This window comes from Osmerus mordax, chromosome 23 (assembly GCF_038355195.1).
Source record: "Osmerus mordax isolate fOsmMor3 chromosome 23, fOsmMor3.pri, whole genome shotgun sequence".
Lineage (NCBI taxonomy): Eukaryota > Metazoa > Chordata > Actinopteri > Osmeriformes > Osmeridae > Osmerus > Osmerus mordax.
Window position 1 is genome coordinate 4,433,975 of NC_090072.1, and position 24,883 is coordinate 4,458,857.

General features: G+C 49.2%; 1 protein-coding gene across 2 annotated transcripts in view; it reads right to left on the reverse strand.

Moving 5' to 3' along the window:
- pcdh7b (protocadherin 7b) overlaps positions 1-24,883 on the reverse strand; it is a 107,450-nt gene that overhangs the window by 43,013 nt on the left and 39,554 nt on the right. Inside the window, exon 2 of one of the 2 annotated variants that reach the window (XM_067261805.1) lies at positions 14,001-14,193. In XM_067261805.1, coding sequence (XP_067117906.1) covers positions 14,001-14,193 — 193 coding nt within the window. Of the gene's footprint in view, positions 1-13,976; positions 14,194-24,883 lie in introns of both variants that reach the window. The other variant, XM_067261804.1, reaches the window with a different exon arrangement.

The following is a 24,883-nucleotide window of genomic DNA, read 5'->3' on the forward strand; positions in this document are numbered from 1 at the left end:
CTGCTCCTTCTTTGTTTCTCATTATTTCCTCGCTCAGATCATAAGCACTCCAAATGAAGCTGCTGCGTTCTCCTCCATGGCCGGTAAAACACCCACTCTGCACTGCGCTCGACACAATAACATCTACACACACGCACACACAAACACTCGCACACGTGCACTCGCACACGCGCAGACAATAAACTCAGACTGCATATTGCCGAGCAAACCGAATCTCCCATTCCCACTCTCTCTCTCTCTCCCTGCCTCCCTCCCTTCCGAACTCCATCCCTCCCTTTTCCCTGGGGCCCCCTTTAAAACAATTTGGTATATGCCAGCTTTGAGTTTTAGATGGCTAACAACACAAGTGTCAAGTCTCTCTTTAATAAAGGAGGATTAATCCACATATATACGTATGGAAATATAGATTAAGGCTTTGACAAAGGCTTTGCTAAAAAGAAATTGTTGCAACTGCTGTGTTGGATCAGGGAATGTAATCCAAGATAATTCTGGTAAGAACTAAATGAAATCAACAAGAGAAAGCGAAACAAGAGGATGGAAAAACAGGAAAGAAAAGAGACAAATCGAAAACATGAGGAAAATGTCATTTCTCACCCCAAACCATCTGCTCATCCATGGGATAATCTCTAGATGATTTTGATTAATATTAAAGTCACCCCAAGCCCCATGAGGTATTAAAAAGTGGGCCTCTTTTTCAAATAAAGAAGAGTGATTTAAAGGTGATTCTGGAGAGTTGTGGACGCCTGGAACAAGGTGAAACGTGTGTGTGTGTGTGTGTCTGTCCGTCCTCACCCCATGTTGAAACGCTGAGGGATTTAAGATGATTTATGCAGGTCTGGCGTGACTTCAGATTCCCAACATGTACAGTTGAAGGACCCATCATTCATGTCTTTCTCTTCCTCTATCTCTTCCTCTCTTCCTCTCTCTCCCTCGCTCTCTCTCTCTCTCTCTTTATATAACTTTCAAACTTTCCAGAACTACTGTGACTACTGGAGAGTTTGGCCATGTCCGGAAGAAAAAAAAAACCTTTATCCCACGGTGTGTGTGTGTGTCGTGATTTAAGAAGAAGCGAGTGTCTGTGTTTCTTGGCCCGTTGTCATTTAGTCGGAGCATAACGACTGGACAAATCACCTGGGACTCGCCTCCCCATTAAACCTTCGAACGTTCCCTCACTTGTCCATCTCACTTCCTTCGTCTGTTGGTGGGAATAGACTCCCCTGTGTGGAGCTGCGCTGACAGTATTACGGTAACATCGCAAAGGAGGTGGAGAAGAGGCTGGTATTGGAGCAACACATGGCTTTGCCCTGCTCTACCTGTATAGTGGGCCGAGACCGCACACAAACACACAGACACCCATCTGATGTAAGGTGTTCCGGGGGAACTGCCGATGTCTGAGCTGCCTGTGGACTGAACCGTTGGGTCCTCATCGGGCTTATGCATATTCAACAGCCCTCCATTGCGCAGAGACCCTCCTCCTCCTCCTCCCCCTGTTCTTAGGGTACTGTATGTGTGACAAAAACGAGGGATGGAGGAGATAAGATAGAATCAACAGGGAACATCCTAAAGCTGGTCTTATGGCATTACCTCGCAAAAAGGGCTGGCCTCACTGAACCTACAAATATGATGGCTTAGATTTAAGTCTTTAAGCGTGTGGGGGGGGGGGGGGGGGGGGGTGGTGATGATAAGAAATTGAGTAGTGAGATGTGTGTGTGGTGTGTGTGTGTCAGTGTACATAGAGTAGACTCTTCACAGCTATCCCTCAGATTAAACACAGATGGTTAGGCTTGGACAGTCTTGTAGCAGAATCCATGGGATGGTGATCGTTGCGTTCGATTCTTATTTGCAATCATTGTCTGGTCCTGTTTCTGCCGTGGGCGTAGGGAAAGCTTGTGTTCATGTATGTACGTAGGTGTGTGTGTACATGTCAGTGTGAGTTGTGTGTTTGTGAAGATGTGTTTGTGTGTGTTAGTGAATGAGTGTGTGTGTGTGTGTGTGTAGGTGTGTGTGTGTGTGTTGGCGGGTGAATGTGTGCGGGTATTGTGTGAGTGGATTTGCAGGCACATCATCCGGATTAGGATGCTCTGTTTTGTCAGCTCATCGGAGGCGCGGAGGCGCGCGCAGGGGCGTCTTTTGTCATGATGTCAGTCTCTCTCTCTCTCTCTCTCTCTCTCTCTCTCTCTCTCTCTCTCTCTCTCTCTCTCTCCCTCTCTCTATCTCTCTCTCCCTCTCTCTCTCCCTCTCCCTCTCTCTCTCTCTCTCTCTCTCTCTCTCTCTCTCCTCTCTCTCTCTCTCTCTCTCTCTCTCCCTCTCCCTCTCTCTATCTCTCTCTCTCCCTCTCTCTATCTCTCTCTCTCTCCCTCTCTCTATCTCTCTCTTTCCTCTCCTCTCTCTATCTCTCTCCCTCCCTCTCCCTCTCCCTCTCTCTCTCTCTTCTCTCTCTCTCTCTCTCTCTCTCTCTCTCTCTCTCTCTCTCCCTCCCTGCAGGATCAAGCAGGAGAAATGAGACCCACGTCTTCCCGTGAAACAAAGTGCAGAAAGAGTCTGGCAAACAGGCTAGCTCAGAGACCGCGTTTATCAAATCAACGTAAACAAATAAATAAAGGACAATTCCGAGACCTGCGTGCGGGAGTCACATGAGCTTAAGGGCGAAGGTCTTTAAAACGTTCCAAAATTCTTTCCAAAGCGTTTAATCCAGTAATTGTTTGTCAGCCAACACACATTTGCTTATTAACAAAAAAAGAAGAAAAAAAAGGGTAAAAAAATAGTTTTCCCACTCTCCCGGTAATTAGCTCTGACCTTCCCAAATCGTAACCTGAGGGGCCACAAAGGAAGGTGCAGGGGTACTGCTCCAGCCCCCCGAGCTAGCAATCAGCGCCTGAGTCAAGACAAACAAAGAGACAGGAAACAGACACACCCTTTGTTTGGCACACCAAGCCTCCAAACCAGGTGTGTGACTGTCTCCAGGCTTAACTTCTGAACCTAATCTCTTTCCCCCCCCCCCTTCCCTTTCTTTGCAGCCTGAAGACAAAACACAAACCTTGCTTCCCTCCTCAATCCTTTCCTTTGTTTTTAACTATTTCTTTCCCCGCAGGTGTCACGTTACCTTGAGGTTGAACGTTTCGTGTTTTTCTTTTTGTGGGCTGAATAGAGGTCTGTTGCCTTTGAGTCTCCCCCTCTCATTGTGACAGTGTTGTCATTATAACCTGGCCCACCCCACACCCATCTCCCACTGTCCTCAGCCCGTCTTTTGTGGGATGATTTGGGGCCTTTGTTGAGTTGAAAGGCTGACTCAGAGGTAAACGACTTGTGGAAAAACGAACGGAAAGAAGAACGGCATACATATTTAGGACTTGTGTCTTTGACACCTCAAGGTGACAACAAACCACGCACCTGGCACACCCGAACAAAACATAAGAGTGTGTGTGTGTGTGTGTGTGTGGGGGGTGTGTGCGTGGGTGGTGTGGGCAACGGTGCATGCATGTGCCTTTGTGTGTTGTGTGTGTGTGTGTGTCCAGAAATTCAAGAATGTTGGAGCTTAGTGAACTTCCAGTAAGAAAATACCCTAGCATTAGCAACAAGTCAGGGAAAAGAACTCTGAAGGTATTTGTCAAGTCAGAGGCGACATGACACTTCAATTACCACGTGCCAATGCATATTCATCGCAGCAGAAGGAGGGAATGGCACGCAGCACCCAAAATAATTCCCAGACTGTCATGTGTTTTTGTCTTTCCGTTTCGCTATGAACCTGGGCAATTTATTTCCTGACCTAGCATTTTGACGGTGACATGTAATTTCACTACGCACTCTGACTTCAAACCGTACTGTTCAAAGATGGAGAAGGAAGGGAGGAGGACGAGGAGGAGGAGGAGGAGGAGGAGGGGGGGGGGCCTTAGGAGAGCAAGATAAATGAACTTTTCACGAACGAGAAGTGAAACATCTGTTTTCGTAGATTCTGTGTGACTGTATACCTTTTAAGTGTGTTCGTTAGTGTGTTCGTTTGCGTGTCCGAGTGTCTGCGTAAGTGTGTGTGCAGCACGGACGCGTGGAGAAACTGAAAAAGGAGAGAGAAAAGACAGAGAGAGGAGAGAAAGAAAGAATGAAGGAGACCGAAAGCCCCCTAAATGGGTCAACGATGCTTGAGCAAGTAGCCTTGCATCCCAGGGACAAGAGAGGAGGGGGGGGGGGCAAATATTAGCAGCGCACAACACCCGCACACTCTTCAAATGTCATCATTCAAACACACGTTCTCTAACACTGATTGTTTACCCAAACAAACGCCGACGCACACGTACAAACACACAACTGGGTGAAACGGGTTTGAATTTCCCTCCTAGTATATTAAGAATGTATTCATTTACAGTATCAGATTCATTTCTCCAAAGTGATTTGCAGCATAGGGGGATATAAACCTGCAACCTCTCGGTCTGCAGCAAAGTCACTGGCTTGACCAGAGGCACACAGCATAAAACTGCCTTTGAGCGACTCCAGTAGAATAACATTGAACCCATCTGACCAAGTGGAGTCCCGCGCAAGCTAAAACCACACTGAGCCGCCATCAAACCAGCACAAGTCGTTTGGCAATTGCGGCAACATGACTATGCCGCCTAACGATATGAACGCAAAGAAAAAATAAAAAAAGGAAAACTGCCGTAGTTCTTTCAGTGCAGGCGTCGGGCCTCCATGGAGACGCACCTGACCCTGAGCGACTATTGTTCAGGCAACCGTGGGACTGCAAAGACCAACTCAAAGGAAACCATGTGGGGGGGGTAGTGAAATTCTGTGTAGAGAAAGTAGAGAAACGAGCGAGGGTCATTGTGCCCCTAGGATTGACTGCTGTTCTGGGTTTGAAAGGTGAGGACGGCAGACGTTCAATAGAACAGTCAGTGTGTCTTTCTCATGTGTGTGTGTGTGTATGTTTGTGTATATGCGTGTGTACATGTCTGTGTACCAGAAAAAAAAGAAAAAAAAGAAAAGCCAAACACTAGGCAGTGTCTGCTCGCGCGTGTGTGTGCTTACACGAGCGCGAGTGGGCCACGAGTACGTGGACTGCATGTGCTGGTGCGTTTGATATGAACCCCCCCCCCCCCCCCCCCCGAGTTCTGGAAGGTCGCGGGGCATCGAGGGGCCCCGGCTGCATACGGTCTCTTGTGCCTGGACCCCCCCGGCACTGCATCGCTCCAGGCTACAGGGGCACCACCACGGGGTACGGAACACATGCTTTTCATCTTCCTGTCTGTCTACCTCCCTCCATATCAAAACACATGATACCCCCGTCCTCTGGAAAATAGAGGGGGGGGGGGGAGAGAGAGGGAGAGAGAGAGAGGGTAGGGTGGAGGGAAAAAAGAGAAGAGTAGAGGGGGGGGGGCAGATAATCCTCTTCTTCCATTCTTACACCCTTTCATCTATTTTTATAAGGCGGAGAGGAGGGAAAAGAGAAAGGGAGAGAGAGAAATGCGGAAAGGAGGGAAGTAAAAAAGAAACAATCCGCGCCAGTCTGTGAACGTGATGCATCTTTGCCTGTGCGCCTGCAAACACACACACGCGCACACACACACACACACACACACAGTTCCTCCTCTCCGGCTCACAGCCTAGTCAGTAATACATCTTGATATAGGAACAGATTTATATGTTCTCACTGCCAGGGTAGGGAATTGAATAAAAAACCCTGCAAACAGAAACTGAGAGAATGTGTCACTCCTTTTTTTCTATCATTATTGTTATTATTTGGAGTTGCTGCAGTAGCTTTGGTGGGTGGTAGGGAGGAATGTGTGATACAATCAGACATGCCCCCCATCCACTCACATCCCTCATTGAAATTGTTTCGGTGACATATATACAGGCAATTGCTCCTGTGATATATCCATGTCATGTATATATTCACACACACACACACACACACACACACACACAGTGTGCTGTGTTAAACATGATATAAAATGGCGTCCACGCTGTTATTCGGCGCTGACTCCGCTCCCAGTGCATGTACACGCCCGGGGGGGGGGGGGGGGGGGGGGGGGGGGGGGGGGGCGTTTCATGTCGATCAAAGAACACCACATGAAGTGTGTTTAAATGAGGAGGTGTCAATTAGCAGCTGTGTAGGATGATCGTCGTGACAGCTCGGCTATTTGGGGATGATCAACAGCGTACAGGGATGAGTTTGTGACGGGACGGCAAGAACACACAGGTCGGGAACCACAAATTCCGAGACGTCCTCACGGAGAGAAGAAGCTTGTTTGCGCGTGTGTGGAGGGAGAGAAAGGGAGAGAGGGAGACGGAGAGAGAGAAAGAGAGAGAGAGGAGAGATTATTAGAATGTAACCAATATTCCGACAGCCTGACAATACCATACTGTTCCAGCAACTTAGAGACGGAATTTGCTAAAGGTTAAGGTAGCCTACTGTCAGACCAGAAAATATTCTCTCACACCTAGTTGTGTGTATACAGTACTGATGTGAAATGAAAAGACCTCCACCACACACACACACACACACACAAAACACACACCACACATCCACACTTGTGTTGCAAAAGGTCAGGGGGGGGGCGTAGAAATGTGAGTGCGGCCAAACTAAAGCACACACACAGACACACACAGACTAGTCCTCACATAAGATATGATGTCTAAGGTCATCACATCCAGGCAGACTCAATCTGGTTCCAGCTTGTTTGTCTAAGGGCCAGGAAACCAATGTTGACTACCTACGTATTCAGGCCATCTTTGAAAATGTTCTGCAGTCTCGTAAATTTGATTGTTTGCTGTAATCATGCAGACATTCCTTCGATGCCAAATGAAATTGCCGGCGACTGGAAGTTGTCCAGGATTCCAAGAAACACAAGCATACACACACACACACACGCACACACACAGAGCTAAGAGTGGAAATAATTAACGTTGCCAGCTTATTAGTCTCTGGCTCTGCACCTTTTGCTGTTGAAAAGTCTGTGTGTGTGTGTATGTGTGTGTGTTTTTTACTGCGCACACACATTTTCTTAAGCCTGCCTGAGTGTGGGCATGTCTCAGAACTTAAACACGGCGCTTGTGTGTGATGTGTGCGTCTCATAGAAACACTTTCATTCCCCTCCGTCTCCCTTCCTTTCCCTATTCCGTTTGTGTGTGTGTGTGTCTCTACGGCGTGCTCTGCCCGCAGCCTGAGTTGTGAGAGAGGAATGCCTGCCCACCCCAATCCCCTCAGGAGAGAGACAGCCATGGAGGGGGAGCTGGTCTTCCATTCCTCGCACCTATTCCCTCGCGCTCAAGGCCTGCCACGCTAATGCAGCGTGGGGAGGAGACACACAGACTCACACGAGCACACAAACATGCACTCTCGATCACACTTGGATCCCGGGAAACAAGCAGAGTTGAGAGAGAGAGAGAGAGAGAGAGAGAGAGAGAGAGAGAGAGAGAGGGGGAGAGGGAGAGTGAGAGAGATGATACATACTACAGACACACCAACACACACACACACACAAGAAAGGGCACTGCAGCTGGCAGCTCTTTGTGTGCCTAGCCCCTGGGCGCGGTGGGCTGGGCACCCCCTGTGCCATGCAGTTCACCCAGAGAGAGAGACACGGCACCCACTGTGCCCCCCCATCTCTGCCAATGCGCCACCCCCCCCCCCCCTCCCCGGGGCGCCAACACAAATCAAACACACACTGTTCCCTGCCCCTCCAGCCTCCAACACCCAGCCCCTTAAACATGTCTATGAGACACGTGTGTGTGTGTGTGTGTGTGCACTGTCACAACAATGAAAATGCGTCAATGTGAAATAATGAGGGGAAAGGAGAGAAGGAATATAGCAAACGACAATGATTCGTTTTAACAGGGAGGGTAGGCAGTGGGGGGTAGAGGGAGGGAAAACAGAAGAGATATACGGGCAAGAGATGGAGAGAAGGACGTCTTTTTTTAAAAGACGAAAGAAAAGACTAAAAGAAAAAACAAACATTAAGGCGACGCATTTCAAACCAGCAGCTGCCTGGGAGAATGATTTCGCTCCCAGATAAGCGGGCACCAGTGCGTTTCGGCAGCGTGCCAAATTGCCAGTCGCCGCTTGGTTGCACCTAAAAGGCCCGTCCACGCACATGGCGGCTTGCATGGCAGCAGTGGTCCTCATTGAAAACACAGTCATGCCTCCGCTTGTGTCTGAGAGCTCCGTGCTACTCCTTCTCTCTCATTCTCAGTCTCTCCCTCGCTTTTCATCTCCCACAAGCTTCGGACCGACGTGCTTTTGCTCCGGACACAATTGGGAACGCTTGGTTCGATCGACGAGGTCCGCTGCCCCGTTGCATCTTGGACCTCTCCCGTGGTGCTTCTCTTTGAATTAGCTTCAGTTTGGCCCCCTGCGTCCCTGATCCACTCTCTCCTCAGTGGGTGTCAGTCTGATCAACACTACACTACAGAATACCATTGAATGTATGTGTGTGTGTCTGAGTGTGTGTGTGCGTGTGTGTGTTTGTTGTATCTCCTGAGCAGCTGAAGCAGCAGTCTGAAGCCGCTGTTCCACCATTTTAGGTATTTTTGGGGAAGGATTCTTCTGTATAATCTGCTTGATTTCCACTGAGGAACAGTGGCTAACGTATGTGTGTGTTTGTGTGTGCGTCTCAGTCTGTCCCGGGTCTAGCTGCCTTGTCGTGCAGGAAGTGTAATGTAGGCGCACTTGATTTGAATACCTGCCTGCCCGCGCTGTCTGGGCAGTCATCAATCATGGCTGTCGTCAAGAACCACCACCTCGCCGCGAGCAGGCAGTTTTCTCTCCATATCAGCCTCCTCGCTTATTCTCTCTCTCACTCCTTCGCTCTCTTCTCATGAGAAATGAAAGAGGAGAGGACCGAAGAGAGAGAGGGAAGCTAAGAGATAGTCGAGGATGGCGAGGGGGGGGGGGTGTATTATATGGAAGCAAAATGCAAAATGCAATAATCACATATACAGACACGGGCATTACTGATTGAGCTATAGAGTGTAAATGTGATAGCTCATTCATCATTTTTGGCTGATTTCAATTCTGATATATGTGCAAGCGCTTTCAACTCTTTGCTACCCCTCTTCACAGAGAGCACAAAGACAATGACCTTGGTGAAGGCAACACAAGGACTAAAGTGAGAGTGTAACATCCAGATTGATGGTGTGAGGTCTCAGAGTGTGTGATTTTCTACTATACTGCTTCTCACAGGGGGTCCTGAAGCCTACACACACACACACACACAACACAGGCGGTGAAACACAGACACACACACACATGCACACACATGCACACACGCCCACGGAAAAGGCACCATGCGAACACAGTGATGCCATTCAGCCAATCTGTCTCTTCCCATATGTACCTGTGTGTCTAAGTGTGTGTGTGTGTGCGTGTGTGTACTGTAACAGAATGCCATCTCCATCTCCGACTCACACACTTTCCACCAAGTTGGAAACACACACCCCAGAACCAGAGCACTGCAGAGCTCTTGAAATATGAATGGCTTTAATTAAATGGGCTCACTTTACCATCTGGCCCTAAGATTGGGATTGCCTAATGAACAGAGTTATTTTTTTTTCCAGCACGCACACACACACTATGCTAACACCGACATAAGCAGCACTTTGATGGAGAAAACAGATTATAAAATAACAAAAGTGCTGTTATTTATCCGGTCTTTCAAGTGGCTGGAGAAGGGGGTCACGTGTTATGGTCCTTGTTTGCCTCACCGTTTGAAACCTCAGAAAACTAGAGGGACAGAAGAAGAGAGAAAGAGAGAAATAGTTGTCTACACTGCAGTCAGAGTGACAAGCTACGCATGCTAATGCTACTACCCAGCTCCAAATCCCATAACAAACCCTTTGATAGTGTCTAGTCTGGCATAGCGTGTGTATTTAAACCTAGACGTAAGATTTCCTTTAGCCATTCATGCTAACAAGGCTATTGGCTAATGGGAAGAACCAAAACCACACAAACCAAGGCTCGAAAGTACTGACTCCTAGCATAGCTACCGTTTGATAACCCATGGCCTTTAGACCCAAGCAAAAACACCCCTCAAGCCTAATCAATATTATATCAAAACCTCGAAGGGGATGTCAAAGCTGTAAGCAACTGCCGGGTCATCCATGTAATACACTAACACATGATTTAAGGTGGAAACCTGTTATTCCAACGAGTGCTCTTCAAAAATCAACCCTTGCGGAAGGTAGCATACGGCACTTAGAAATCACTAAACAGATTCAGCACTCGTACCAATCGCCTCACATGTGACGGGCCTTCCTCAATATGTGTAACCCTTCAGTACAAAGTTTGACTCCTGACACTTGCCATTTCGGAATAACTAATGACCAGGGTGTGTGCGTGCGTGTGCACGGGGCGGTTCTGATGAATAAGTGAACACACAGCTGTGCTTTAAGCATCTGCTTCATGTTTTAGATGCTCCTTGGACGAGTAAATACAGAGCAGAGTGATGCTGAAGATGCCTTACCACAGTAAGTGCTCTATGGGATTTTCTAATATACTGTATATGACAGTGAGGTAGTCCTCTTGTGCATGAGCACTCAGCGTCGGCTCCACATTTTCCCAGCCTGTCTCCTTTGATCAAACGTCCCTTTCCTTTTTGACAGAGATTCCGAAACGCCGAGTGGCCCAAAGCACTGCATTCACATCGCACCACCTCAGCTGAAATGTGAAGATCGACGAGAAGAGGAAAAGCAAGTGACGCTATTACGCAGCGTTTCCAGGGTCAAACGCAGGTAAGGATTGTCGCGTTGCGTCCAGAATGATTCCCACAGCTCACTCCCTCAGCTTCCATATAGAGGTGAGCCAGAGTACTTCGTTGTAAAGTCAACAGCGGGGCCGTGTTTTTCGACGTTCCCTATGGAAATGGGGAGTCCTGACCTTGTGGAGGGATGGGGGAAAATAAAAAAAAACATGGTGACTTAAGTACAAGCCCACGGACCCCGACTGCATTTACGGAGAGAGAGAGAGAGAGAGAGAGAGAGAGAGAGAGAGAGAGAGAGAGAGAGAGAGAGAGAGAGAGAGAGAGAGAGAGAGAGAGAAGAAATAAAGAAATAGAGAGAAAGAAATAGAGAGAGGTACAATGAAGGATGGATAGAGTGACAAAGAAAGACAAAGAGAGAGGTACATATTAGAGAGAAGAGGAGGGAGGGAGGGACAGGGAAGGAAGAATGGATAAAATAAAAATAGAGAGATGTGAGAAAGAGGTACAGATAGACAGAGAGGGAGCCAGAGAGAGAGAGAGAGGGAGAGGGGGGAAGAGAGTGTAACTAGGTACCAGAGGTGGATGAGGAGGTAGACTGCAGCTGCACATCGATTGGCTGATCATCGATTGACAACAACCGAGTTGGTCGAGCGGCGGGATTTCCCCCATGACTCGCCAGAGTGAGCTTTCCACTCTCCAAACGTAACCATGACACCCGCCCAAGGACACCAAAACAACCTCCCAGTCAGGGACCCGGGAAACCACAGGACACGGAACTGTTAAATAATACTCAGCTGACGTCCCATTTTTAAAACCTTCACATCAAGAATGAGAAAAACCTTCATGAAATCAAGAGTTAGAAAAGCCTCCATGACCTTAATCCGAGCATTGTGGTCAGAACCGGTGGGGAGGGGAAACGTCTCAGCAGGACCACGCAGAGACACCAGGAAGCATTGCTGTTCCTCTCAGGGTACATAATGACCACGATTTACCTCAGCCTAACGAGAAGCCTGTATGGCTCTGAGCCCATCTGCTGACTTTTCCTGCCTTGTTTTCATAGGCTTTTAATGGGCATCGTGTTAGCTCGGCGCTAAATGTAGCACTTGGGAGTCTGTGTGCTCAGACTGAACGAAAAGTTGCAGCGATTAGGTGAGGGCAAAACTCGCAAGCTTACATTCCTGCTGCATTCGTTTCCCCTCTCACCTTTAAAACCTCAGTTACGTCTGGGCATGGTTTGATAGATACAAAGAGGAGGAGTCTCCTCCTCACAAGGTTGACTTGATTTACTGATTGAAGACCAAACGGACAGGTTTGTAGTGTTGTGGTGTAGGTCGGGTAGAAAAACGCGTGAAGAGATCTGGGCCTCACACGCTCCCAGGATGACAAGAACAACACACCTGCAGTACACACACATGCCCACGCATAGACACAAGGACAAACACACACACAGGCAACAACAACAAATCAACTGATCCCTTTAAAGATTGCTACAGGCAGCCAGAGCTGCTGTTCTTATTTCACAGAGAATGATTCACCTGCCTTGCTCTGTTTGACCTTGGGACAATCCCCTCCTAGACCCAAGCTACCAGGGTCCACAAAAAAAGATAAAAGGAGATTCACAACTTAACTGTTGGTTACTGTAGTAAAAAAACTTCAATGGCCGAACCTTTTGGATGATGTATACGTGTCTTTTGGGGTCTGGTTTGATTGATAGGCAGATCACAGATCAGATCTAATCTCCCTGTCGGGTATTGATTCCCCAGTCCAATTACTTTAAGCCAGCCTAAATTGAAACGAGCCTTTAATTGAGGCTAATTTGGCTCGTAAATGGGCGGCCATTGTCTGAATGCGAGGTCTTAAATACCCAGAGGGTATAGACCCTCAAGCCCATGCTCACAGTTTCACATCCAAAGCCTTTTTAATCTACATTAAGGCCCAAATGTTCCCTTGCAAATGGCAGAGTTAAAAGCTAATTTGGCCAAACACTAAACCCTGTCCATTCTGTCTACCACTGTCTGGCTCAGTCATGGTTCACCTTTGAGGTCAAAGCCTTGTCCTTCTGTGACGTTCGGTACTCTGAAACATCTTTTCTTAAAAGGTTCAGTCCTTGAGAGTGTCAGTGGTAAATTCAGATCGAGGACACCACCAGTCAAATGGCTAAAGTCAAGCTACAAGTGAAAGAAAAAGTCATGGATCGGAACAAACCTTTGCATAAGAAATTCCAGATTCATACTGTTCAAACCCCCTTGTCGCTCCTGTCTTGTGAAAATGAAATGCCAAGAGTTTCTTGAGATGGGTTTGAAAACCCGAATCTATTTGTCTCTCTTATACCTCTGAAGCGTATTGGACTTCAGTGGCAGAAACCGGTACTGGCTCTTTAACCCAGAACATGATCTTCTGGAGGAAGCTACCCAGTTCTCCGACACACAAACATTCTTCCTGTTCCTTCCTGTCCAGCTCCCCTTGGGTCCTACATCCATCACATGACACTCTCAAAGCATCACTTCCACCTTCACTCAGCTGACTGGCACAGCAAACCACTCTGTCTTGCTGAACATAGGGGTTTGTGCAGCTAGCACCAAAGTTTTCACTGTTTGCGCAAACTTCGTTTAGTTTGGAAGCGGGTCTAAATATAAATAAAGATTGTCCATCAAGGAGAATCCATCAAGGCCAGAGTTTAAAGGCTCCTAAGAACATCGGCCAGGTTCGAGAAAAGAGTGTCTCGGTCCAATGAAATGACTAATAGCTGAAAGTAATATAGAGGCCACATAAGCATTGATCAAATAGAACAAGGTTGGGCACAAGTTGGTTGGCTTACATTCTCATTAGTCGTATATTCTCAAACAGCCATGAGTAACGGACATAACTGCACAGCTAAAGAGAACCCAGTCAGTTAGGCAAGTCCGTCCAAGTGATTTCAATCGGCTGCTCTAGTTCATAAAACACACCCCTTGCCGCTGCGTTGACGTGGTCTTTGAGGCGCCACGGGTGCCCAAAAGGCACAACTCACACCGTCCATAATCCTCCCTTTCTCAAAAGTGCAAACTGTATACAGGGTCTAGCGTCCTCAAACCCTCCGCCGACGGTACGCACCCCGGCGCCGACTCACTCCCACGACCGCAAACCACTAAGCCCCTACGTGTGTGTGACCCGTGTCTGCATAGGTATCTACCTATAGGTATGTACCTCTCCTTAAACAGATCTATGTGTTTATTTTGTTTTCATGTATTTGATTTGATCCATATCAATGTTTGTTTTTTTTACTCTTATCTCCTTTGTGTTTGCCCCTACCATTTTCCATATGCTCTGCCTCACCGACACTGCCATCCGGCGTGGTCCTCTCGTAGCTGTCCTCGGGCAGGGGCAGGGCCCCCAGCCTGGGGCCGGACGAGCTCTTGCTGCTGGGCGTCTCCGACTCCTCCAGCCCGCTGTCGTAGCAGCTCTGCAGCGATCCCTGGTGCGGATCCTGGGGCTGGCTCACCACCGAGAAGGTCACTCTGCGGAACGGCTACAAGAGAAAGGACAGTTCCGGGGGTCACTGGACTGAGCTGGATCGGACCTCCGCTGGGTCTGGGGTCGGGGTGTGGGGTTGGGGGTGTGGGGACGGGTAGAGGGCAGGGAAGGATTCCGTTTTTTTTTTCTTTTTTTTTGGTGGGATATGGGAGGCTTTTGGATTGGGGTGATGGGGATTTGGGGGGGGGGGTGAAAAGTAAGGGAACTATTACTAAATAAAAGACGAAGAGAAGAAGTCCAAAAGTAAAACGTTGGTTAAGCATGTCACTACACTATCTGGTACCAACAGACCACATGCTAAACGACCAAGCTAAACACCCAAAAGGTACCAAGCTAAACACCCAAAAGGTACAAAAGGTGCTAAAAGTTAACAACAATCTGGCTGGTTGCTAACAGGGAGCACATTTTAATCGAACATCATTGCCAACACACCAGCCCCATAGGCCTTGTTAATGGAGTCTGAGGGAAGGATATAATGTAGGAGATGAGGCTGTCTTTAAGGCCTGTGGGAGTCTGTGAATATGGCAGCTGCCTGGTGATGTGTTAACCACCGCTAAGGAGGACTGAAGGACAGGGTGGCCTCTTTCACTTGTTTACTTGCAGACCAAAGCAGGACAAGGTGAACAAACAGTATCCCTGTGGGAGGTACAAGCTAACACCAGAGCAAAGGCATATAAACAGGATGAGTGCAAATACACAGTGTGGGAGCTGCAAACACACGCACACACACGCTCACGTACAAATATTCGGACACATACAAACATGTGCGAGGTGTACGACATCTGTTTTCACCCGAACACACTCCATGTCAAAATACATAGACACACACACACACACACAGCGAAATACATCCTCTTGGCGCACAGAGTGCCGATACTGGAGAACGGCAGGTTGCTGTTTACTTAAACTGTATTGAGCGGTGTATGCTAGCTAAACACTGACTGAACATGTCATTAATGCTGAGGCCTGTCCTCCCGTCCAGCAGGATAAACACAGTGATCACTGCTGGACGAGCTGACAGACGGAGAGCGGTCGAGGATGAGAGAGAGAGGGAGACCAGGAGCGAGAGGTCGAGACGGGTATGGAGATTGAGAGGGAAAGATAGTAGGAAGTAGGGGAGGCGAGGGTTGGATGAGGACAGGGTTTAGCCTTCTAACGTCCGTTTCTCTCTTTTACCCTCCTTTTTTCTGGCTAGCTCTTATTTGTTTTTGTTTTTTTTCATTGTTTTTCTTCTGGACACTGCCTGAGAGGAAGGTAAGGAGCGAGAGAGAGAGATAGCGAGAGCAGGAAAGAGCGTGAGGCGACAAATGAATGGCTAGTTTGGCCATTACCGGAATAAATGGCATAACAAATGGCTAATGCGATTCATTAATTAGATACAAACATCGTCACAGCTCACACGCTCGCTGTTCCTCTCTCCCGTCGTCGCCACCCCCCCCAGCCTTCTTTCTTCCCTCGCTCTCCCCTCCCTTCTTCCCTTGTTTCTTAACCAGCCACAAGAATATTAAACACGCAGACCCTGTTTCTCCCTTTTGAGATGTCGTTCTCTTGTCAGGCCCAGGCCGTCTTTTAACGGTCATTATTATCATTGGCACCTGTCATTTTCCCAACCTTAGAATTTTCATCCGGACGGTTGAAGAGACTCTCTCAGTCAAAACATCACATGGTGAATACAGACATGTATACACACTCACACACACTCACAGACAATCACAAACAATGGACACACAGACACATACACACATACACACACACAAACACACACACACACACACTAGACAAGCCAAGACAACCCTCTGCACACGCTTCTCCTTCTGGTAACAAAATCTCCCAGCAGCCACTGGGACACAGGTCCTCCTCATGCTGCATGCTAAATGTGCATTTCTTCCTTTTTTTTCTATTTTCTTCTCTTTCCTTCTCTTTTTTTCCTGCCTATCTCTACCTCTCTCCCTCCTTCTCCTCCACTCTCCATGGGTAATGCAGCAATCTTGGCAATAAATCATGTTTCCATGTAATTACAATCAACACTCAGCGAATGAATTGAAATAAATATTCATCGAAAATTTCACTTGGATAGTCAAACATTTGTTGCATAATTAAAATAGGGCCCAGAGGGGGTCTTCCTTCTTTCCCTGGAATAAAGTTTTAAACGACGTTTAGATATCAAATCCTTTTTTTTTGGATATCTCAAAAGCAACACATCGGAACTAAAATACGGTTGACAGTTACCGTAGTCCCAAGAGTCTTGTGAGTTTTCAATCGCGAGCAAATGTAGTGAACCATAGAATAGATACCAGTTCTGGAGTGCTATACACTAATGACATAAATTAAACGAGTGTCTCTAAACAAATTGGTAGCAAGGAGCGTCGTGAGGAAAAGGAAACACGGGAGGGAACCGAATGAGGGGAAAATTGAGTCTGGGATGAAAGATGGAGGAAAAAAAGTTAAACGAACAACTAGATTCTGTTCACCTTTATTTTCATTGGAAATGAGAAGGGGGGGGGGGGCTTAATTTGTCTGCAAACCTGAAGTGGAGAGCACACAGCTATGGGTTGGAGGGGGTTTGATTCAATCCTAACATAACCTATTCCACAGCTAGATCTGCTCCCCAACCATTCTGTCTTCTGTAAATGAATAAATAGAATAGGACGCCCTTTTTCCCTACAAGCCTTATTCTGTGTGGGCGTGCGTGTGGAGGGTGGAGGGAGACGACAACAGCGGTGCCTGGGCAAGAAAAACGAATTGTCCCGCACGCCATGAGAAATCATGTACGGCTTCAAAGTGCCACAACCAATCACGATCTCTCGCCGGGTTCATGGGTAAGAATCTGTCCACGCCAACACGTGTTCCAGTCCAGGGGAAAAGAAACCAAAGACGTCATGACACACACACACACACTCAGAAGCCTGGTCTCCTTCAGCTTCCTGTGGGCTCATGTGTGTCACGCGAGGTGAGAGCGATATCTCCCGGCTATGCGGCGTCAGAGAAAGAGACAGCAGGCGCACAGGAGGAAGTTCTTCCCCTCCGCCTGAGTCACGAGGCGTCAGGCCGACCCCTTCTCGCCAGGCGGCGGCCATTTTCAGACTGAAACGCTTTCATTAAGCCAGGCAGGGATTGAGCCCCCCCCCCCCGCCACCCGCTATCACTCCTACGATGACCTTCCAACGTGCCACTCAAGTCCCCCCTCTGCCCGTCACTCAGCTTGGCAGTGGCTGGGCAAGCAAGCTCACACACACACACGCACACACACACACACACCACCCCATGCTGAGTCCACGGCCGGAGGGAGGTTTATGCTTCGAATGTGTGGCTTTCATTACTAGTTAGCGTCGGCTGGTTTTATCTCTTCCAGGCGCGGGCATGTGTGTTATCCCAGCACTACAGGGGTCTCCCGGGCCGTGGCGTGGATGTTTAAGCCGACCGTGACAGCCATGGGTGATTGAATGTCTCAGTCATTTCAGCAAATGAACAGACCCCGACCAGCCACAGGTTAGTGGGGAGCAGGAGAAGGAGGGGGGGCAGACGTCAAAGTCTACTTCCTGGGGCTCTAAAGGGAAAACACATGGCTAACGTGGTTCAAATAGGTCTGGAGACAATGAGATCGCTGTTGGCAACGGCGTTCCCGTCAATAACGCGTGACCCCTTTCAATTGGATGTTCATTTCCTCTTCAGCCGTCGGAGCTCAATGGCTGTCTGGAACGGTGGCCTTTGGTTTCCGTGAATCTATGCTCCGCAGTCCAGGCCGACGGCTAATACAGAACACCTGGTCTAGTCTATAGGTTGCGGTTCTTTGTCTTCTGTATTTGAGAGCTTACATCAATACCAACGATTCGCCTGTGTTGTCACTCATGTGGCTCAAGGTTGCTCGGCGTCGTAGCGCTTTGATGTCTGTCAAGGCGAAGCAAATCAAGACGTTCAACCATTCGAGTTAGAAATGGACAGGTATCCACATAGAAACATGTCTTTTGTACAAGCCTTTGTCACTGACCAGGTCTCTCTCTCCGCATGAGTACATTTACAATTAAGCCTCGGCTTCAGAGACTCCCATGGACCGGGAGGAGACCTGCGGAGGAGGGAGCGGGAGGGGCGTGGAACCCACGCTGGGTGTAATTTCAGCTGTACGCGCCTGGGGCGGGTGGCGGTAACCCCGGCTACCGACGTCCCGGGAGGAGAGGGATGGAGGCGGGACCGCCACGGAGGCGATGACGAACGCGTTCACACACTCTGGTGTTCACGCTGCTGTGGCGGCCAGGTGGGAGGTGGAGAGGCCTGGTTGGACGGATGGGGGGAGGGAGGGAGGGAGTAAAATGAGTTAAGAGAGAGAGAGAGAAAATGAAAAAGGGAGAGAGAGAGAGAGCGAGAGAGAGAGATAGAGAGAGAGAGAGAGCGAGAGCGAGAGAGAGATAGAGAGATAGAGAGATAGAGAGAGAGAGATAGAGAGAGAGAGAGAGAGAGAGAGAGAGAGAGAGAGAGAGAGAGAGAGAGAGAGAGAGAGAGAGAGAGAGAGAGAGAGAGAGAGAGAGAGAGAGAGAGAGAGAGAGAGAGAGAGAGAGAGAGAGAGAGAGAGAGAGAGAGAGAGAGAGAGAGAGAGAGAGAAAGAGTGAGGAATGGGGTTGTTTGGATAGACGTATGGAGGGGTGGTGAGAGGGAGAGCCGGGTGAGGACGAGTGGCAGCATAGGGCATGGGAAGGAGAGAGAGAGAGAGCGAGAGAGAGCGAGAGGAGTCGAGGAGGACAAGTGACAGTTGAGTGCGGTCACGATTGCCAAGAACTGCCAGTCGGTAATTAAGTAGCCATGTTTCATTTTTAATGGGCAACCTGACAGTGACCCTGTGATATGCCACCTGAGACAGACCGAATGCTAACCCCAGGCGTCACTAAACCAAACACGCGTCACAGACAGGTCAGATTAGCATTGTAAATGTAAGACGATAGATGGTGTTAGCTGAGAAAATCTAACTTGGCTGCAAGTACAGTACAATAAAAAAACTGAACTTGTCTATTTTAATTTAAAAAAAGAGAGATTTAAGTTTCAATAAGATGTTCACCCCATTGAACACATAGCCTGACTGTGGCTGGTTTGCAACTTGATCAGGAAGGAGTTTGTTTCTGTTTGGGTGCTATATGATTCCACCACTTAATTACTATGACAGGAGCTAACCTGAGAAGTGTAAAACTAGCTTCTGCAGCCTCGAAAAGGACACGGTTGACTCTTCACCTACACTTAAGGAGGCCTAGGGAGATGAGGGGAAGCTTATTGTTGCTGGGGGTCACTGAGGGGAGTACAAAGGTGGTAAGCTAGGTGGGAGAGGGGTCTTGGTTAAAAAGACCTTGGGGGCGTTTGTCCAGTCTTGTTAGCAAAGCCACCTGGTGAGTCTCAGGTGTCGCGTTCCCCCTGACTGATAGCTTTGGGGCGGTCAAGGTTCATTACTCCTCTTCTTCTCCTCTCTTTGCACCATATCCTCCCTTCTCCCCCCCACACACACACTCCTCCACACATGCCTGACTCCCACATTCCTCCCAGGATCGCCCGCTCTTCACCCGGCAAGAAAAACGAAGGAAAAGTGAGGATCTAACATTTCCAAACAACACTCAGGACTCGAGGTAAAAGAAAACAGAAGAACCACCCCCCCCCAAAAAAAAAACAAAACAAGGAAGGTAGAAAGCGGCGCCTTCCCGTTGGAAAGCGGACGGGTGTCTGGTTCCAGACATTGCCCTCCAGGTCTAATGAAATGCAGAGTGTGTTTTTGGAGGTGGAGGTTTTTTTCTTTCCGCCAGTCGGCCATGTTTGAAAGGAGTTTTTCCGAAGCTTTCAGGCTCAGTCGTGCATTCAGAAACACATCATTCACCTGTCCCGAGAATGTTCTCCATCCCTATCAAATGTATGCACTTACCCTTACGGTTCTCAAATGGTCCAGCGAGGTTCATACAACCCGATCGCTGCCGGATAAAAAGAGTCGAGCGAGAGGCTCACTATTAAAGTAAAAAGGAGGAAAGTTGCAACTACTTTGTGAAGCCAGAGACTCCCTCCAGAAGAGGTCATTGAGGTGCAGCTCCTCTGGCGTCACTTTTGACCTACTTAGCGTGCGGGTGGGCTTTTTCTCCTTTAGTCATTGTGTTGTTATTTTACGATCTAACGCCGCATGATTGATTAAATGTGCCTCAACTCCTTACTCATTCTGCTGGGGTTCTCTCCAGGGATCTTTATTGACCCTTTGACGTCAGATGAGGAGCTACATGTAAAAAGACACACAAACACACATCCCTCTGCGAATTTGGGAGACTCACTTTAACAAATTAGAGCAGTGGGGTTGCCCCAAGAATTGAGGCCTGTCTAATATGTACCCCCCCCACCCCCCCTAAACCATAGACTACAGTATCAGTTGTGGGAAGGTTAGGGGGTGGACAGGGTTTTCAGCATTGAAAAGTTGCCTCTATTCTTAAATCCCCCCCCCCCCTTGCTCACACAAACACCCCACTCACACACACACACACTACAAAGTCCTTGGTCAATCAAGCAAGTGCATTAGGTGCTGCACTTTCCGGGAGAGGCGCTCTGTGGAGAGGTTGGAAATATCTGGGAGGAGGGGAGACGAGAGAGGGACACTTCCATCTCCAAATCCATTTATTCCATCCATTTTGCCACCACTTCTCAGATCTCCCTCTCATTCTCTCTCCTTCTCTCTTCACCCCAGCTCGCCTTGGCCCATTAGTGACACCCCATGCTGCCAGTAGAGAGAGAGAGACCCGGAGAAAAATTCATAGATATCATACATGGTTACTTTCTTAAAGTCTCGGCTGAACTTTTAATTGCTCTTCAAGTGGCGGATTAGGCCTGCTGGTGTAAGAGAGATACTGTTTTTGGTGGTGGAGCAGGAGTGGGATGTTAACGTCTTCAAAGCTTATCCCAGCCCCTGACCTGTTATGAATGGAAAACGTGAACTGTCTTCAGGAAGGGAGGGTGGGAGATGGGGGGGGGGGGGGGGGGGGGGTGCTGTCGAATGGCTGCGGATTAGACGGCGTGCTAACAAACGCATCTCCTAAAGGGGGAGCGCAAAGGCCTTTTCTTTCTTATTCTTCCGTAGTGCTGTGTGAGTCATATCATGGAAATGTCTGGAAGGAGGAAATGAGTGGTGGATGACAAAGTTACATGAGGCCACGCGGCGCTGTGAAGTACAGGGACAAGATCGCAAGGTAGTCGCTAATACATTGTCAAATGAACATGAGGACCAACTCTTTCAACCGAGACCGTTAACGTCCGTCTACCTAGAATAAAGATGACATTTCCCCTCACAGACATAGCCAGGGTTTTCTCAAGTACATAGTGTCAGTATCTTGAAAGGTAAAAAGGTGACGATGGCTTCGACAGGTTCTGGCGAGGGCTGAGACAAGTGTCACCTCAAACTCGGGAAGTATCCTTTACATAGCGTCTGACTACCGAGCCCGAGGTCATGTTACCTTTCTTTTAGAATCCATCTTAGTGCGTGTCTATGTGGTTTCCTTCCCACTGATTTGTGACCTTGATTTGTGACCTGACAGCAAAAGCACCTGTGCGTTGGTGCATGTTAGCCTGTCCGTCAACTCCAATGTGTGTCCTCTCACGCATGCCTGCGCTGTTTTGTCACGTCTTGTCACATGTCACAAACACATCAACAGCCACCCAGTCTGGGGCCGACCTACTGTAGGTGTGTGTGTGTGTGTGGTGGGGGTTCTGGCTGGCAACACAGCCCCGTGATGACTGACCCATTACTGTCAGTGGGTGACAAGGCAGGGAGTCCTGCTAATGTTAGTGTGTTGTGACACCGGTCCGGGGAGTTGGCGAGAAGGCATGACGTGTCGACAACACCGGGAGACAGGTCCCGGATAACTCCATAATGAGCATCGGCGAACGGAAAGAGCACCGTTCCCTTGTAGCGCGCCCCACGCCATCGGAAATACGGTGGAAGCCCGGTTCCGAGGGCCGGTGACGCCGAGGGGGGGTGGAGTGGGTGATGGAGTTTTGGTTTGCCACTTGGTTTGTGTTCTTCCCCGATGCTCAGGGACGAGGGGAGACACTCGCGGTGTCCCAGCCCCTGTTCACTGACAACCTCTGCTGAGTCGCCTCAGAGAGACAGCGCGTGAGAGCGGGGGGAGAGGGAGGGACGGAAGGATTGGGAGAGAGAGGAGGGGCGCGAGGGAGAAGGAGGGAGGGAGAGGAGAGGGAGAGGTAGGGCCTGAGAGGGAATAGGAAAGATGGGGGGTAGAGGGAAGAGAGATGAGCGGTTGTGAGTAAGGCGGTTATTCTGGAAATGGGGGAAAAAGAGAGAGAGAGAGTGACAGAGGGCTAGCGCTGAGCTCTTTTACAGGAAGGCTTTAATAAGACTGATACATGGGTCTTGATTTACCAGCCTGTGTCACTGATGACAGATAACCCGCATTTAGGGGATCAGGGCTTGCTCCACAACACACCATGTGTAAAGGGTGTGTGTGAGAGAGAGAGAGAGAGAGCAGAGAGAGAGAGAGGAGGAGAGAGAGAGAGAGAGGAGAGAGGAGAGAGAAGAGGAGGAGAGGAGAGAGAGAGAAGAGAAGAGAGAGAGAGAGAGAGAGAGGAAAGAGCGCCTATCCGGCTTATCTGTTAATGAGGCATCCTGTTTGAGTGTATTTATGCATGAGGCATGATGTATCATTGATGCGGGATAAGTAGGTGTGCGTGTGCGCCTGCACGTGTGTGTGTGCGCCGTGTGCGCTTTTTGAGTCGGTGCACGTGCCGTCTGCCTAAGCCTAGGCGTCCTCTCCTCATGCCGTTCGGCTCAGAGATCATCCCCCCCTCACCTCCAACCCCCCCCCCCCCCCCTCCACCCCCCCCCCCCCCCCCCTCCCACCATCAACAATGTATCACAACCAGGACTGAAGGGAGGGGAGGATCTTTAGCTCATTGCCTATCTTCGTATATTTACTCTCCCTCATCACTCTTATGTGAAGAAAAGGAACAGGATATTCCCCCCCCCCCCCTCTCTGTCGTGACGCCAGAAGAGAGGACACGAAAGGTAACGCAGCCGCGGGCCGGAACGAACCCCAGAGCGATCGCTCGAGCCAATCGCATCCTGTTTACCTTATACTTCGCGTGCTGGTGGTCGTGCCAGTCACCAAGGACGATTACCATGATCTCGGCGATTAAGAAAACAATTAAGACAAATGACTGATTAGGCACTAATGTGCGAACGAACGAGCACAGTCGGAGAGATGTTGGGGGTGTGGGGGGGAGGAGGGGGGTCGGGGTGGGGGGGGAGGCCGAGGGAAACGACTGAAATCGAGAGAGAGAATGGGGAGAGTGACATAGAGGGGTTGGAGGGATTGAAAGGCAGAGGGAGCGATCCATCTCCACACCACCAGGTGTTGGTGTGACGGACAGGGGGATCAGACTGCACGGCCCCGGTTGGCCTCACACGCACGCACGACCTCTCTCACACCTCTCTCACAGATCTCTCCCACACCTCTTCGCCTATCTCCCCCCCCTTTCCCGATCGTCACCTCTCCTCGCCTCCCTCCCTCGTCCATCCCTCCGTCCGTGTCCCTGGCACTCGCCCTCTCTCTCTCTCTCTCTTCCGCCGCTGCCTATGTCGCTCGCCCGGCCCCCGCCCGGCCCAACCCGCGCGCCCGGCTATCTTGGTTGGCATCGAGCAAGGTCAAACCCGGGGGGCTGACGTTTGATGGATGAGAATGGAATTAAAATGAAAGCACACTTCAGATAATGAAGATATGCAGGCAAAGATTAAAAACGCCAGTGAAGCCTCGGCAGAGGTGCAAACCAAATGAATATTGAAATTTATGTGTGTTTTGGCTTAAGCCCAGACAATCCCCATGTGTTCTTGGAGGGCCCCGCGGGCAAAGTGAATAACGTAACTGAAATTTGAACGGCGTTTCGAGGGGGGAGCGCGGGGGGGGGGGTTGTGGTTTGTGGTGGGGGTCCCTCTTCAACTGACAGGGAGCCAATAGGAATTGGCTCAAAGTAAGCACAATGTGAGTTGTTTAAATAGGGCTCCGCAGACAGGCTTAGCACAGCATGTTTATGGATTGTGCTGTTGTTAGATGGAGTATGAGCGCTAGAACTGGGTGCTTGTGTTTGTTAGGCTTTTTGTGTGTCTGTGCGTTTTGCAGACACTAAACTACCTGGGGACATTTCATCCTCGGCGTGACGCCACCTCCCTTACAAAAGCCACCACACAACACACACACGAGCACGCTGGCGCGCACACATCCACAGACACAGCGCACGACGTGGTCAGTAAAACACACATCCACACGCGCACACTAGAACATTCACACTCTGAAACCCACTCTCACACCATAATCGTGTCATCTCCCTTACTCTAAAGCACGGTATGCCTGTGAGTGTGTGTGTGTATCTGTGTGTGTGTCTGTGTGTGTGTCTGTGTGTGTGTGTGATTCATGTCTACAGATTCCACGAGGATAAGGCCCCAGTGCGTCAGAAAGCATCAAAGGGAGAGTCTATCAGCGGCTGATATCACTTTCCGATGACTGAGATATGCCTACTAATCTCCCATGTAAAATATCCCCTCCGTCAAGGAAACTTCTCAGAGTGCACTTCGAAAAAAAAAAAACCTTCGTCAGCCTCTCTTCCGCTCTCCGATGTCGAAACCGCCCTGGAAATAACTAACAGGGAACGCTGGGAATATGAAAGAAACT